This window comes from Diaphorina citri, unplaced genomic scaffold (assembly GCF_000475195.1).
Source record: "Diaphorina citri unplaced genomic scaffold, Diaci psyllid genome assembly version 1.1 scaffold391, whole genome shotgun sequence".
In the NCBI taxonomy this organism is placed as follows: domain Eukaryota; kingdom Metazoa; phylum Arthropoda; class Insecta; order Hemiptera; family Psyllidae; genus Diaphorina; species Diaphorina citri.
Window position 1 is genome coordinate 55,660 of NW_007377826.1, and position 17,178 is coordinate 72,837.

A 17,178-nucleotide genomic window follows, 5' to 3' on the forward strand; every position below is an offset into this window, starting at 1 on the left:
TCTATCCTCTGAAATCATCCCCTGAATTCAGAATCAATAACTATACGCACTCTTCTCTCCTTTCCTCTCTTTTTTTTCCTTCTGTTTTTGCGGATTTGATTGAAAATTCGAAATGAAATTTTCGAACATCCACGCTCTGACGTGACGTGAGCTCAATTTCAAATTGAATTCTATTTCTGTTTCCAGTTTATTGTCCTGGGTTCATTATCCGCAGATTCTATGGGAACCTTGGTTATATCTCGCTGTTGGACTCACGTACGGGGAATTAGATTTCACCAAGGAAAATCCTTTAAGGGATGTTTTCATTGTCTGTGTTCTTTTCCTTCATTGATACCCTATTTCGATGATTTCAGTGAAAAAGTGATTTTTACTCTGCGCTGCCAGGTGAAAGTAGGGCTTTCGTCCGGACATTTTGCAGTTATACCTATAAGTATAAGTAGTGCTTTATTTAGACTGTCAGCTTAGAACAAGTTGTTCCATTTATCTGTCCCCTATATAGTCCCTTTAATGCTGTAATTTGGACCTGACAGGAATGATATTTGACACGACTACATACCTTCTTACCTCTAAGGCCCATTTATATTTTTGAAATTTGCCACATAAATACTATTTAAAATTTGTTTCCCACAGTTGTAAACACTTTTTTTTAAAGAGGTTTGGTATAGAGGGAACTGTAACTGATGCTAAGGTCTGATCGTCCCGAAATCCAAAAGAAAAGGAAGACAGGATAGGAGAAAGCCAGCTGTTCCGAGAACGATCCGTATCCCTTCAGGATAAAATCCGCCCCGGGCGGGAATCGAACCCGTGGCCTAGCGCCTACAAGGCAGGCGCGCTACCAACCAAGCTAACTAGGCTGGTAAAAGATCTTTAATCTTACCTCTGATAGTTTCCCTCCGGGTAAGGTACAATGATTCCCTCCGGTGAAGGTCGGGCGGACTTGCCCACCCAGAAGTACGCATCCGGCCCTGTTCCATCGTATGAGAAGCTCTTGATAAACAGGGTGTTCTCATCAGTGGCGTACACCGTACCCCGGATATTATGGGCGTAGTCTTTGAGCGTCCCTATGAGGCGGCCATAGTATTGCTTATCTGCACTGGGATTGATGCGGCCCTGCCCTGTGAACAAGATGAAAGATTCTGGTTAACACATTATTGGGGATTTTTTTTTTTTTACAAATTAGGGGTAGGTATTTTTCAACTTATTAATAATTTCATTACAACTTACCTATTTCTAGGGGTATTTTTCAACTACTTATTAATAATTTCATTACAACTTACCTATTTCATTGCAAATTTTCATCAGTACCTAAATGGTTTCTTCAAACTATTAGAGTTAAAAGAAAGATGACTGCTGGGGTAAAGTCGGTAAAGGGACTTTGTAGTCCTATGCCAACAAGATAAAATACATACTCGTAGTATGTTTTATTCTATTAAGTAGTATTGAGAATTTGGTCATTTTAGCACATCCACCAAAAAATTTAAATCCTTTCTCGAATTTTTCCTTCTCTTCTATTTCTATAGGTATAGAAGTTATGTAGGCACCTACGTACCTTCAATGTACATATTATTTAACCCACTGATTCATCGATTAAAAATAAGCTATTTAATTCACTCAAATCTGCAAAAGGTATTGAAAGGGGTTCTTTCTCTTTTTCGGAAAATTGCTGACAATGCTTTTTCCCTTTCCCTCCGAAGTTCCTCATATTATATCCCCTCTGATATCTTCTTTTCATTGCAGTTTATCCCTTAAGTCTCTCGGGCTCTCCCCTCATATCTTTCGAGCTTACGGTTGTTTCGTCTGTCATTCAAGATCATCAGTTTTCTGCTTCACAATTCTCGAGGGAGAACACGAAATGATGATGAAAAATAAGTTAAACATTGGAGATTTTTGTTTTGACAGGAGGAAAAAACCAGGGTGTTCTAAAGAGGTAATGGAAACGGTAGCTTACAGATATTTTTGGTCATTTCTTAAGAGATCTCCTTTGAAATAGAATGTCTTTCTTTTAGAAAAAAAGGGTGTCGAGCTTTTATCAAGTTCTGTAAGCTACCATTCTGTAAACAGATACAGAGCTTAAGAGATCTCCTTTGAAATAGAATGCGTTTCTTTTAGAAAAAAAAGGGTGTCGAGCTTTTATCAAGTTCTGTAAGCTACCATTCTGTAAACAGATACAGAAAAAAGTTTCATACTCTTGGTTACAATGTATTTTTACATAAATTTTTATGAGAACATTGCGAACCGATTTTCACAGATTTCTGTTAGATACAGAAAAAAGTTTCATATACTCTTGGTTACAATGTATTTTTACATAAATTTTTATGAGAACATTGCGAACCGATTTTCACAGATGATTGGGTTTTATTTCAATTAAATTTAAAGATGAGCATAGCGATAGATAGGTATTGTAGGTAACAAAAGTCCGATTTGGCTTCAGGTATATCTAATACCTAAAGACTATTTAATTATTATTATTTTTAATTTATTTAATAGGCACTAGGTGGTCTCATTAACAGGTTCGGTAGTCTCAAAAAGCACAATAGTCATCATACGAACTACATAAGAATTTTACTACCCATAATTAAATGCCCAAAAAATACCACTTCGTGGCATAAAAAAAGCCCCGCCAAGTCGTTTATCCTAAAATGTAATCATCACCATTCTATCTAAACTTTGACATTCAGATCAGGATAAGTACCTGGGGAAGTTTTTTTTTTTTTAAGCAACATCATCACAGTTCCATCACACCCACACAATTTTTAGCACTTTTTCATTCATGTCAAGTCTGAGTTTAATTTCCCCGTATTTTTTCATTTTATTAATACAATACACCCACTGTTTTTTTTTTTCCATAAAATATCTATTTTGGGTCGCTTTCTTTTATGTTACAGATACCTACTTCTTGAATACAGGTTGCATACCTGCTTCCTACTCAAGTTTTGTACTTCTTTAAACGTTCCCTTTTTCCTACGGAATTCCTTTCTTTAATAAGTTACTATTTCCTAACCATAAATATTTCTCTCTTCCTTTCTTTATTTTCTCTTTCTCTCTTCTCTCTCTCTCTCTCTTTCATTTGTTTGTATTTTTAGCAATTACAATTAAGTCTTTATCAAATCTCTCCCTTCCTTCCTCCACCTCCTTTCTTTCTACTTATTCCTTGGATGGCAGGCTTGATTTTCAAAACAAAGTGTTTCCAGGCACCAACATTAGATTACCTACCAGCTACCCTAAAGTGAAGGGTATTGTGCCTTAGACCTATCCTGAATTCCTGGCCTGCACTGAACAAATATAGGACTGAAAAGTCCCTTTACTCCAGCAGTAGGCTACTACTTTTACTGTGGTCAAATCTTCAAATTATATTGAGGATAAAATTCCATAACTCGGCTGAGATTGAACCCACGCCCTCCTGTTTACCAGGCGAGCGCCTTGACCACTACACCACCGAGGCAGGTTGGTATTTTGTTGTTTGTAAACTTATGATTTTCCATGTTTGGAACAAATTGACCCTTTTGAGTCCCAAGGGGTCACCTCCGGACTAATATGGGCCCTGACCCTGTCATCTTGTTTTCACTTTCATGGGGAAAGCTTTTAACATAATGAGTGTGTTAAAATCTTTTCCACTGAAGGGGTGGAATGTAGCGCGCCCACCCAGTAGGTCGCGGGTTCAATTCCCGCCCGGGACGAACTTTATCCTAAATAGGCACAGTGCAATATAGTCCCAAAAAATGGACGAGGCACAGAAGGGATCTAGAAGGAAGGGATAGGTGGTAATCCTAAATAGGCAAGGTATGTTCTCGGAACGGCTTGCTTTCTCCTATTCTGTCCTCTCTTCGATTTCAGAACGATAAGACCTCCGTTTCTACGGTTCCCTCTATCAAATCCCTTGAAAAAAGACCATGTAGGTAATTCCGAATTCGACAACCCAGGTTTTACTCGGCTACTAGATACATATTCTCAAAGAATAAATGAGGCAACTCGATCTCCAACTGGATTTACAGTGAAAAGGGGGATGAAATATTTAAAATCCGAAATTAGAATAATATATCTTTCAAGAGAGTAATTTAGAGAAGACAAAACAAAGCTAATAAAAGTAAAGAGACGACAACAAGAAATGAGAGAAAAGGGAAGGGTAATGAGGTGCGACATATTGGAACGCTGTGTGATGACAGTGGCGGCTTTGGTCGCTCAGGGTCGATACTTTGGTCTCTACTGGCTAATAATAATAAGAATGCTTATTTTTATACTGCTCGCATAGGACTGAAAAATCCCTTTAGGTACTCCAGCAGTAGGCTACTGATATTATTGTGGTCAAATTCTCAGATTATATTGAGGATAAAATTTCATAGAATGTAGCGCGCCTGCCACCCAGTAGGTCGGGGGTTCGATTCCCGCCCGGGACGAACTTTATCCTAAATAAGCACAGTGCAATATAGTCCCAAAAAATGGACGCGGCACAGAAGGGATCTAGAAGGAAGGGATAGGTGGTAATCCTAAATAGGCAAGGTATGTTCTCGGAACGGCTGGCTTTCTCCTATCCTGTCCTCTCTTCGATTTCAGAACGATAAGACCTCCGTTTCTACAGTTCCCTCTATCAAATCCCTTGAAAAAAGACCATGTAGGTAATAAAATTTCATACCTCGACTGGGATTGAACACAAGCAATTCCGTTTACCAGGCAAGCAGGCTAACTGCAAGGTTAGTACCCAGTCAGTCCAGCTATTGGCTTTATTATAAGATTGCCTACAACTACAAGGACATATTGTGTCGTTCGGAAAAAAAATCGTGTCGTGTGTATGAGATTATATTAAGGATAAAATTCCATACCTCGACTGGGATCGAACACAAGCAATTCCGTTTACCAGGCAAGCAGGCTAACTGCAAGGTTAGTACCCACTCAGTCCAGCTATTGGCTTTATTATAACATTGCCTACAAGGACATTTTGTGTCGCTCGGAAAAAAAATCGTGTCGTGCGTAGTGCGTACACTCTCAATTTCACCTACAGGACATTCGAAAAAAATCAGATGAAACTCACGACAAGTGTGAACTCTGTGAACAGGCTCTTAGAGAAGGGCAAAAACACAAGCCACTACTTCAGAAAGGAGCTGAAGGATTGACAAGAGGAGGGGGGAGGGAGAATAGGGGGGTATGTCATTTGATATATCTCTAGAGAGCCCCCTCCCCTTTTCCTACCCATTACTTACCACTAAGTATAATATACAAAAAGGTACATAGGAGAAAGGGGGGAAGAAAAGTCCTTTAAACCCATTATTCCCCCGTACTTCCCCTGGAAGGGAACTTGAGACAGCTTAATTTACACGGCAAAATATTTCTTTTGATATGTAAAATTTCCCGATCAAATATTGAGAGATGAGGTAAGCGTGACATAGACCTTTTCAGACGGTACCACGTGACTCTGGTGTGGGTAAATGTAGGAGATTCAGGTGGGGTAGACCCAGAAGTTTTTTTGGGCTAGGTACAGAGGTATATTTTCGAGGTATAAATTAATCCCAAGGGCAAGGTAAACCTAGGCTCTTGACAAATGGAGTGTGCCTGAAAGCACGTGCATATTTTGGGTTTAAGGTGCGTCCACATTACAGTTGACCGACCTCTTCTGGAACCCATATAAGAGATCAATGAATTTTAATGTAGTGTAAACGCTACGCTACTTTAAATCCGTTTTATTAAAAAAAAAAAAAAAACTTATCCTATAGGAAGGAAAGTAAAAATCACAAAAATCCAGTTAAACTCATTTCAAGTGATTCCGATTTTCCTCAATGATCAACCTGGTTGTTGTTGAGTGACGCAATGGACAAATACGGACCGGTTGCATAGGTAGTTGAACACAGTGATCTAATAAACCGGGAGAGGATACTCAGACAGAAAATATAATCGCAGGAAATGGAAACTCAAGCAGCGATGACGACTGTTTTGTCATCTAGTGTTGATTCGTACAATTGTAATGGTACTTCGAAATAAATGATTAGATTAGATACCTCTATAACTGCCTTGGTGGTGTACTGGTCAAGACGCTTGCCTGGTAAGCAGGAGGGCGTGGGTTTAATCCCGGCCGAGATACGGAATTTTATCCTCAACATTCTTTGAGAATTTGACCACAGTAATAGTAGTAGCCTACTGCTGGGTAAAAGGGACTCTTTATTTCTATCCGAGCAGTATAAACAAGCAACTATCCTTATACCTAACCTCTGTGAATATGAAAATCACAAAGCTATTTGTACATTACATTTGTAAATAGGTATTTGTACATATGTATGTATGTAGGTATAAAAATGAATTTGTACATTTCATAATGAAAATCTATTTGACAGAAATTAAAACGAGGGAATAAAAGTTGTTAATGGTTAACCAACATTCTTTGAGAATTTGACCACAATAATAGTAGTAGCCTACTGCTGGGTAAAAGGGACTCTTTATTTCTATCCGAGCAGTATAAACAAGCACTATCCTTATACCTACCTCTGTGAATATGAAAATCACAAAGCTATTTGTACATTACATTTGTAAATAGGTATTTGTACATATGTATTTAGGTATAAAAATGAATTTGTACATTTCATAATGAAAATCTATTTGACAGAAATTAAAACGAGGGAATAAAAGTTGTTAATGGTTAACGCATTATGGTTTCTAATATCTTTATTAGGTTCACCCCAGTATTAGAGATGGAAATTCAATTTAAAATTACATTAATCACGCAATGGTAAATGGTAGAACCCACACCCTTCATCCTAGGTGGGTTTACATTAGAGGAGGAGAATTATCGATAGCACTATTGATAACTATCGATAGTTTTGACTATCGAACGCTATCGATTCTCCTCCTCTAGTTTACATGCTCAAGTCATTTGCACAAACTGATGGCATGCGCAAGCCGGTTTGCACAAGCGAATCGTAGCGTGTGAACGCAGGTTTGAAGTTTGCACAAGCTAGCCAAGGTTCCTTTCACAGTTTTGTGCACAACGAACAAACCAGCATGCGCAAGCCAGTTTGTGCAAATGGCTTGAGCGTGTAAACCCACCTTTTAGTTACTGTGGAGCATATCGGGACGGGTAATGGCTTGAGCGTGTAAACCCACCTTTTAGTTACTGATGTGGAGCATATCGGGACGGGTGACCGTTCTACTCTTTGGCATAGTTTGTTTGAGTGATATGACCTTTGGGACTGAACAGGCACATAAATGACAAAATAATGTAGGCTTCAGAACTTAAGGAGATAAGTTTATTAAATCGATTTACGTGAAAATGTTACTCGAAAGCTGATTTGATGTGGAAAATATTTTATAAATTTCATGACATGTATATTACGTACCTATATGAATCCTGTGCGTATATTTTATTCTTGCTTCAGGGTATTTATTAACAGGCTGAGGGACTGAAGCTTAAAAACTGAAAGCTTTTTTCTCTAGGTAATACGAGTATGTGTGTATGTAGATATGTATTACGTACATAATATGTAGGTGTCTTGTTCACTATGTGGCTAGAAAACTGTTCAATTTTAGCCCCACTTGAGTAATCGATATATTGTTTTTTCTCCTTTCTAATCAGAGATAAAAAATCTCCTAGAATCAATGAATTGGATCGAATTCCCAGAAAGAGTAGGTAACTAGGTAGGTATCAAGAGTCAAGAGTACATACATACTTGGTATGAATGAAAAGTACATCACAATCCGTTGAATTAAATCAAACCATCTCTTAGTACCTCTAGAAAGAGTACCACGAATAAAACAGGCCCTGTGAGGAGCTTTCAGCGTGAAAACGAGCCAGTTTGTGCAAATGGCTTGAGCGTGTAAACCCACCTTTTAGTTACTGATGTGGAGCATATCGGGACGGGTGACCGTTCTACTCTTTGGCATAGTTTGTTTGAGTGATATGACCTTTGGGACTGAACAGGCACATAAATGACAAAATAATGTAGGCTTCAGAACTTAAGGAGATAAGTTTATTAAATCGATTTACGTGAAAATGTTACTCGAAAGCTGATTTGATGTGGAAAATATTTTATAAATTTCATGATATGTATGTTATGTACCTATATGAATCCTGTGCGTATATTTTATTCTTGCTTCAGGGTATTTAACAGGCTGAGGGACTGAAGCTTAAAAACTGAAAGCTTTTTTTCTAGGTAATACGAGTATGTGTGTATGTATGTATTACATATGTAGGCATCTTGTTCACTATATGGCTAGAAAACTGTTCAATTTCAGCCCCACTTGAGTAATCGATATATTATTTTCTTTTTCTCCTTTCTAATCTAATCAGAGATAAAAAAATCTCCTAGAATCAATGAATTGGATCGAATTCCCAGAAAGAGTAGGTAACTAGGTAGGTACCAAGAGTCAAGAGTACATACTTGGCATGAATGAAAATTTCATCACAATCCCTTGAATTAAATCAAACCATCTCTTAGTACCTCTAGAAAGAGTACCACGAATAAAACAGGCCCTGTGAGGAGCTTTCAGCGTGAAAACGATATAAACGTGTCTTCTAAAAACGCCCCTTCCCCCGCAAAGGATAGGCCACACCTTCGTGCAATAAAGAAAATTCTATTAGGAAAATATGAAAAGTTCGAGGAGAACTTTTTTCTCGCAGAGAGAGAGAGAGAGAGATAGGTAGGTATCGAACTTTCTACTTTCAAAGGAAAGAGAAGGGGATAGGGAAAGAGAGAGAGAGAGAGAGAGAGAGAGAGAGAGAGTAGCGGAAAAGAAGAAGGATGAAGAGAGGGAGATTAAAGAGAGGAGAGATGTAGGGGTATAGGAGGTATTATTGAAAGAAAACTTTTTCTAACATCCTAATACCAAAGCATGTGTGTCATACAAGCTGATGTGTGCAAGCCGAGATTTTTTTACCGGTCAAGCATGAGATAGCAAGGGGCAGGGGAGTAGAAATCTAGGAGGTATTTTAAGTGAGGGAAAGGGGAATAGTACGTATATATCTAGGAGGTATTTTAGGTAGGGGAAAGAAGAGTATAGTTAGAAAATCGAGTAAATGGCAGAAGGGAAGGGCAGTAGAAATTGAAGAAGTGAAGAGAGGTAGGAGGGAAGAGAAACCGTAATGCAATAAATTCCCAGACCAGAAGATAACTAAGGGATAGGTAGGGGAAAACTGTGGAGATAAAATGGGACATAGAGGGAAAAAGACGAAGATGGAGAGAAAAGGGACGTAAAGAGGAAAGAAGATTGCATTGATATTGATGGCTTGGTTTTCAGATTACTTTCAAAGGTCAGACCTTCTGAAATCTTGAAAAATTTATATCTCCATTTCATACTCTTCTTACTTTCCCTTTTTGACCTGCACATGCAGAGAGACTACTGTGCCTGATTTTATCGCAGAAATCTGATTAAGTAAAACCGTAACGTAATCATGAATCCGTCATTCGAAGTGTGTAACTGTGGGTGACAATTGACCACAGGGAAATTCGGCCCTGAAGTTTTACTTCATGGAATATGCCATTCGTTATTCAATTAGTACATCCGAGACACCAGAACATTTTACATTAATTGACAAGCAGATCTAATGAACTAGAAAAATTCCTAATTATACACGACATCGTGTACGGTAATGGAGATATCCAATACAAGGTACCTAAGGTGTGCATCCAGCGTACAGGGTGGCTCAGTTCAGTACCATCTTATGGCCCGATCTTTTATCACAGAGATGTTTAATCCAGAGTTCAAGAAATAGGGGTCTGTGTAAATCAAATGGGTGACGTCAAAGAAAAGCCTAAAAACCGTGATTTCAGTGGTAAGATCGGCCATAAGTGGCGTAGTGGTCAAGACGCTCGCCTGTAGGTGGGCGAGGGTTTGATTCCCGCTCGGGACAGATTTTATCCTAAACGGGTAATGTTCGTTCTCGGAACGGCTGGCTTTTTTCTATCCTGTCTTCTTTTTCTCTTCGATTTCAGGACAATAAGACCTGCTTAGCAGTTACAGTTCCCTCTTTCAAACCTCTAAAAAAAAATGTATGTGGTTTTTTTTTTGTGTTTTGTGTGTGTGTGTGATTTTTTTTTTTTTTTTTTTGGTGCGTACAGGGAGGCTCAGTTCAGTACCATCTTATGGCCCGATCTTTTATCACAGAGATGTTTAATCCAAAGTTCAAGAAATACGGATCTGTGTAAATCAAATGGGTGACGTCAAAGAAAAGCCTAAAAACCGTGATCTCAGTGGTAAGATCGGCCATAAGTGGCGTAGTGGTCAAGACGCTCGCCTGTAGGTGGGCGAGGGTTTGATTCCCGCTCGGGACAGATTTTATCCTAAAAGGGTAATGTTCGTTCTCGGAACGGCTGGCTTTTTTTCTATCCTGTCTTCCTTTTCTCTTCGATTTCAGGACAATAAGACCTGCTTAGCAGTTACAGTTCCCTCTTTCAAACCTCTAAAAAAAATGTATGTAGTTTTTTAATGTGTTTTGTGTGTGTTTGATTTTTTTTTTGTGGTATCACCTTGTATACAAGCTAACATCTCCGATTGTACTTGATGATTAATGATTGGCCAGGTAGGTATTACCTCCAGTGGCAACTGTCACTTCAAATCACCTTCGAATAAATCGCCACAGGATACAAGGTAATCTTTTGTGCTGATGACAGTCATCCATCTGTCATTGCTCTGGTTTAAGTCTCCTACCTTATGATAGGTAGAAAACTGTGGAGATAAAATGGGACATAGAGGGAAAAAGACGAAGATGGAGAGAAAAGGGACGTAAAGAGGAAAGAAGATTGCATTGATATTGATGGCTTGGTTTTCAGATTAACTTTCGAAGGTCAGACCTTCTGAAATCTTGATAAATTTATATCTCCATTTCATACTCTTTTTACTTCCCCTTTTTGACCTGCACATGCAGAGAGACTACTGTGCCTGATTTTATCGCAGAAATCTGATTAAGTAAAACCGTAACGTAATCATGAATCCGTCATTCGAAGTGTGTAACTGTGGGTGACAATTGACCACAGGGAAATTCGGCCCTGAAGTTTTACTTCATGGAATATGCCATTCGTTATTCAATTAGTACATCCGAGACACCAGAACATTTTACATTAATTGACAAGCAGATCTAATGAACTAGAAAAATTCCTAATTATACACGACATCGTGTACGGTAATGGAGATATCCAATACAAGGTACCTAAGGTGTGCATCCAGCGTACAGGGTGGCTCAGTTCAGTACCATCTTATGGCCCGATCTTTTATCACAGAGATGTTTAATCCAAAGTTCAAGAAATACGGCGCCACAGGATACAAGGTAATCTTTTGTGCTGATGACAGTCATCCATCTGTCATTGCTCTGGTTTAAGTCTCCTACCTTATGATAGGTACTGACTGAAATTATTTGCTAGCTACATATCTATTCATGACTGTTTTTCTTGCTCTGGTGTAGGCTCCCGCCTTGTGATAGGTGACTGAGACTGTTTGCTATAGCTATCTATTCATGACTGTTTTTCTTAGTCTGCTTTCGTATCTTAATATTCTTAATTTGTGATATTAGGTTATGATTATAACCGAACCCATTTTCCATTTTACTATTTCCTGTATTTACCTACAAACGAGACGATTGATAAAACTATCCAACCTCAATTCACTGGGATTCCAACAACATTGTTCTTGTGACCACAGTACTTATTAGGTACCTACCTTTACTATTTACCTACCTACCTGTATATTTTTCAACAGTTTTTACCTATTATGTAGGTAAATTTAAAATTTCACCGAAAGATGACAAGTAGGTACACATGAGAGTCTACCGGTGATAGGTACTGACTGAAATCATTTGCTAGCTATCTATTCATGACTGTTTTTCTTGCTCTGGTGTAGGCTCCCGCCTTGTGATAGGTGACTGAAATCATTTGCTAACTATCTATTCATGACTGTTTTTCTTGCTCTGGTGTAGGCTCCCGCCTTGTGATAGGTGACTGAGACCGTTTGCTAGCTATATCTATTCATGACTGTTTTTCTTAGTCTGCTTTCGTATATTAATATTCTTAATTTGTGATATTAGGTTATGATTATAACCGAACCCATTTTCCATTTTACTATTTCTTGTATTTACCTACAAACGAGACGATTGATAAAACTATCCAACCTCAATTCACTGGGATTCCAACAACATTGTTCTTGTGACCACAGTACTTAATAGGAACCTACCTTTACTATTTACCTACCTACCTATATATTTTTCAACAGTTTTTACCTATTATGTAGGTAAATTTAAAATTTCACCGAAAGATGACAAGTAGGTACACATGAGAGTCTACCGTTACAATACATTAAAGAGATCTTTGACATCTTCAACTTCGATGTAGGTGTGAGAAGAAGGAAGTAAAGCCTGTAGAAGTCACATTCTCATACATAATTATATGAATGACACCTAAAGACTCACATGAATTTCACATTGATTGTATGGGACTGCAGATTTGAATGTTCAAGATAATTATGAGAATATCATAAAAAGGATACATGTTTCAGTGAAAAAAAAAAAGAAAAAAAAATCATGTATAGAAGATATGTTGGAATGTTTTATACCTATAGGTACTTCGTCCAATCACGGTATAGGCAGAAATGAAAGTTTCTCATATTGTACCTACCTATAAGAATTTGAGATTTTTTTCAACTTTAAAAAATATTAAAATTCCTTACTATATAGAATATGATGACGTTTGCTGAGGACGGGACTAGATTTAAGTCGATATCATACAAAACCTACATATACTCGTACATAGTTTGTTCGAATTACCAAAAACTTGACATGAAAAAGAGATGACTGGATGAGACAAGGCAAATGCTAGAACTTTAATTCTAAATAAATAATAATTTATTTAAATCCATGACCCAAGAAAGCCGTCGCAAAACTTTCCTACCAGCCTATGGTCAGGCGTGTATGGTCAAATCGGAATTCTTCTTTACTTTCACTCAGACAAAGTTTACGTGCATCATCTTGGATTACAAACTTTACACGACCAATTGGATTAACGTGATTGAGAAGAATACTTGATATTATCTACCTGCCTCGGTGGTGTCGTGGTCAAGATGCTTGCCTGATAATCACGAGGACGTGGGTTCAATCCCTGGCAAGGTGTGCAATTTTATCCCCAGCATTGGTAGAGAATGGGACCACTAATAGTAGGGAGTGGACTATTGGTAGGGTAAATGGACTTTTTAGTTCTATTGGAGAAGTAACTACCTAATTTAGCTCTACCATATTTACCTTGTTAAATTGATAGGTACCTTGTGTAATTTTTTAGGAATATTGTGATAGGTACATATAATTAACTAGGTACCAATTATTTCCCAAAAAAGCAGTTATTTTACACAACAAGGTAAATTCTAAAAGATCTAATGTTGTACCATCCAACCACTAACGACAGAACGGCACTAACCCTATCCTTAGGTAATCTAACATTATTCTACGATGACTTGAGAAAGAAAAGACTAGGTTTGTGAAAGAACAGGCCATCTTATCACGTTTTAATTAAAACTCGGAGCTTTTTAAAAATAAATAATTAAATTACACCACTAGACATCCTCTTCAAGCCTTGAAATTCTTGCGAGGAGAGAATGACTTTTTTTGGAACGGCTTTTGCATTATTTCAAGGCACATTCTTCAAGGGAAACGAAAATATTGTTTTTTTTTTTTTTTTTAAGAAAAATCTGCCCTTGAATTCGAACTTACATTGTAACGATTTTAAGCTCATTTGTATTTTGAAGTATATTAGGACTAAATTGTAATGAAATATATGGAGACGCTAGTTTCCTTAACCAGTCAATTTTAAAAGATGTAGGTTTTTCATAAAAGTACCTACCTACTTCAGGACTGAAGAGGTTCAAATTGTTTTCATAGTTTGAAAACACTTTACCTTCATTTATACCATGCTCTCCCTCTCTCTTTCTCCCTCCCTCCTCTCTCTCCCTCCCTCCCCTCTCTCTCTCTTCCTCCCTCTCTCTCTCTTCCTCCCTCCCTCTCTGTCTCCCGTTTAGTAATTTTATTTTCTACAGTGGGGAAAAAAGAAAACAATTGAATTTTAAAATAGGCTTTGAAAAGAAAAAAAAAAAAAAAATAGAAAGTAAAAAAATCCCTCTTGTAAGGTCCTTTTCTACCTTTGTTCTCTCTCTTTCTTTCTCTCTCTAGTTAGCATTCACACACATAATAAATCTTAGCAAAGCAGCATATAAATATCTGAATGGTGTACTTTAGGGTTTTATACCCACATCTTGTAAACAACAACAACAGAAGGCAAAATAAAGCTCTATTAATAGATGCACCTTTTAGCAGGGAATCTACATAGTAGAGTTTTGGACATAAAAGTAGAAAATATGAAATGTACATACGTATAATTATGATTCATATTCCTATCTCAGACATATTTACCAAGATAAAAGAGGTGCCTATACTGAATTTTGAATATGAACAAGAAGACATCTATGTATAACTCTAAAGGTATCTCTATTTACTAAGATCTTAATTAAGAATATGAACAAAGTAAAATATGCACGTATCTCTTTGTAGGTACTTACGAGAAAAAAAATATACTGAAACTGAAATTTGCCCAAAATGTCAAAAGTCAAGATCCCTCTTCTCGAGAAGAGAGAGAGAGAGAGAGAGGGAGGGAGAGAGAGAGAGAGAGAGAGAGAGAGAGAGAGAGAGAGAGAGGAAGAGAGAGAGGAAGAGAGAGAGCAAGGAAGAGAGAGGGAGGAAGAGAGAGGGAGGAAGAGAAAGGGAGGAAGAGAAAGGGAGGAAGAGAGAGAGAGGAAGAGAGAGGGAGGAAGAGAGAGAGAGGGAGAAAGAGAGAGAGGGGGAGGAGGAGAGAGGGAGGAGAGAGAGAGAGAAAGAGAGAGAGAGAGAGAAAGAGAGAGAGGGAGGGAGGGAGAGACAGAAAAAAATGAAATAATAAGTTTCGTGGTAAGTTAAGTGTAAATAATGCGAAAAAGAGGATGGGAGAGAAAACAAGAAAATCTAAAACCATTGGAAACAAGTCATGGGTTCTTTCTTATTTTTCTAAACTATAGTAATAAATGTAATAATAATAACAATAGTAAAGGACTTGGAGTTTGAAAAAACATGGAGTAGAGAGAGAAATGATTCCTTACACACAACATCAGTTATTCATTTCCTCTGAAGAATAATATCTCTGTGAATCAAAAGCTTTACCAGAAACAAGCTATCGATATCGGTCAGACCAAAACAAAACTGGATCTACTATTAATCTTAAAGAGGTCTTTTGCATAGCAGAATATTTCATGAAATTGCAAGTATGTATTTCATTATTTATACCTACTCCACAATAGAATAGAATAGAATATACCTTGTTTATACTTTATACTACCAGCATAGGACTGAAAAGTCCCTTTACTCTCGACTCTCGCAGTCTAAACAAGGTCTTATATATTCGATTGGTAATAACCTAATAACATTACATTTTATGGAACAATAATCAAGACCTGTTTAAATTAAAAAAAAAAAAAAAAAAAACAAAAAAAAAAAAAAAAAAAAACCTTTTTAAAAAAAAAAAAAAAAAAAAAAAAAAACAAATGTAGGTACAGTAGAACCTCGATTATTTCAACTTCCATTATTATGTTAACTCCAAATTCCATTGGTTTTCTTTTTTTTTTCTTTCAAAGGATATCCTATCTTATCAGAGGAAAAGATCATAGAAAGTGATTATTTCAACCTCGATCATTGCAACTACCCCCGGTCCCAATTAGTTGAAATAATCGAGGTTCTATAACAACAACAACAACAACAACACACGTTGTTATAGTATTACACACACGCTGTGTTACCACACATTCTGGACAGTTACTTTCCCATAGACGAACTTTCTACTTTCAAAGAAAAGAAAAGGGGAGAGGGAAAGAAAGAGGGAGAGAGGGAAAGAGAGAGAAAGAGAGGACAGGGAGAGAGAGAGAGAGGGCTAGAGAGAGAGAGAGAGGAAGAGATAGCGGAAAAGAAGAAGGATGAAGAGAGGGAGATTAAAGAGAGGAGAGATGTAGGGGTATAGGAGGTATTATTGAAAGAAAACTTTTTCTAACATCCTAATACCAAAGCATGTGTGTCATACAAGCTGATGTGTGCAAGCCGAGATTTTTTTACCGGTCAAGCATGAGATAGCAAGGGGCAGGGGAGTAGAAATCTAGGAGGTATTTTAAGTGAGGGAAAGGGGAATAGTACGTATATATATCTAGGAGGTATTTTAAGTGAGGGAAAGGGGAATAGTACGTATATATCTAGGAGGTATTTTAGGTAGGGGAAAGAAGAGTATAGTTAGAAAATCGAGTAAATGGCAGAAGGGAAGGGCAGTAGAAATTGAAGAAGTGAAGAGAGGTAGGAGGGAAGAGAAACCGTAATGCAATAAATTCCCAGACCAGAAGATAGGTAACTAAAAGGGTAAAACTGTGGAGATAAAATGGGAGATAGAGGGAAAAGGACGAAGATGGAGAGAAAAGGGACGTAAAGAGGAAAGAAGATTGCATTGATATTGATGGCTTGGTTTTCAGATTACTTTCGAAGGTCATAAAACTGTGGAGATAAAATGGGAGATAGAGGGAAAAAGACGAAGATGGAGAGAAAAGGGACGTAAAGAGGAAAGAAGATTGCATTGATATTGATGGCTTGGTTTTCAGATTACTTTCAAAGGTCAGACCTTCTGAAATCTTGAAAAATTTATATCTCCATTTCATACTCTTCTTACTTTCCCTTTTTGACCTGCACATGCAGAGAGACTACTGTGCCTGATTTTATCGCAGAAATCTGATTAAGTAAAACCGTAACGTAATCATGAAACACACGTTGTTATAGTATTACACACACGCTGTGTTACCACACATTCTGGACAGTTACTTTCCCATAGAAGTCATAGAACTGATGGTCTTCATGCTAAAGGCAAGATCTACTATTATGACACATGCAATACTGGGGGGGCAAGTTTGATTGAGATGGACCAGAGACCTTAGAAGGTCTGGTATTCCGTGGTTAATGGTCATATATTCAATATCACCGTAACTAACTAGTTCCTAACATACCTACTTGGATAGAGATAAGTGAATGATCTTGGGTCAGGGTTGGGCAATGGAATTAAAGTCATTAAGATTAAGAATCGTGCATTGAAGATCAAAATTCCATACTACTTAGGTTGGTGGATGAAAAATTATGCTTATTTATACTGTTCGAACTGGATATAAAAGTCC

General features: G+C 37.6%; 1 protein-coding gene across 1 annotated transcript in view; it reads right to left on the reverse strand.

The window, feature by feature from the left end:
- The window catches only part of LOC103508361 (protein Skeletor, isoforms B/C), a 38,198-nt gene that overhangs the window by 18,473 nt on the left and 2,547 nt on the right, over positions 1-17,178 (reverse strand). Inside the window, exon 2 of the mRNA XM_026822983.1 lies at positions 878-1,115. Coding sequence (XP_026678784.1) covers positions 878-1,115 — 238 coding nt within the window. The remainder of the gene's footprint in view (positions 1-877; positions 1,116-17,178) is intronic.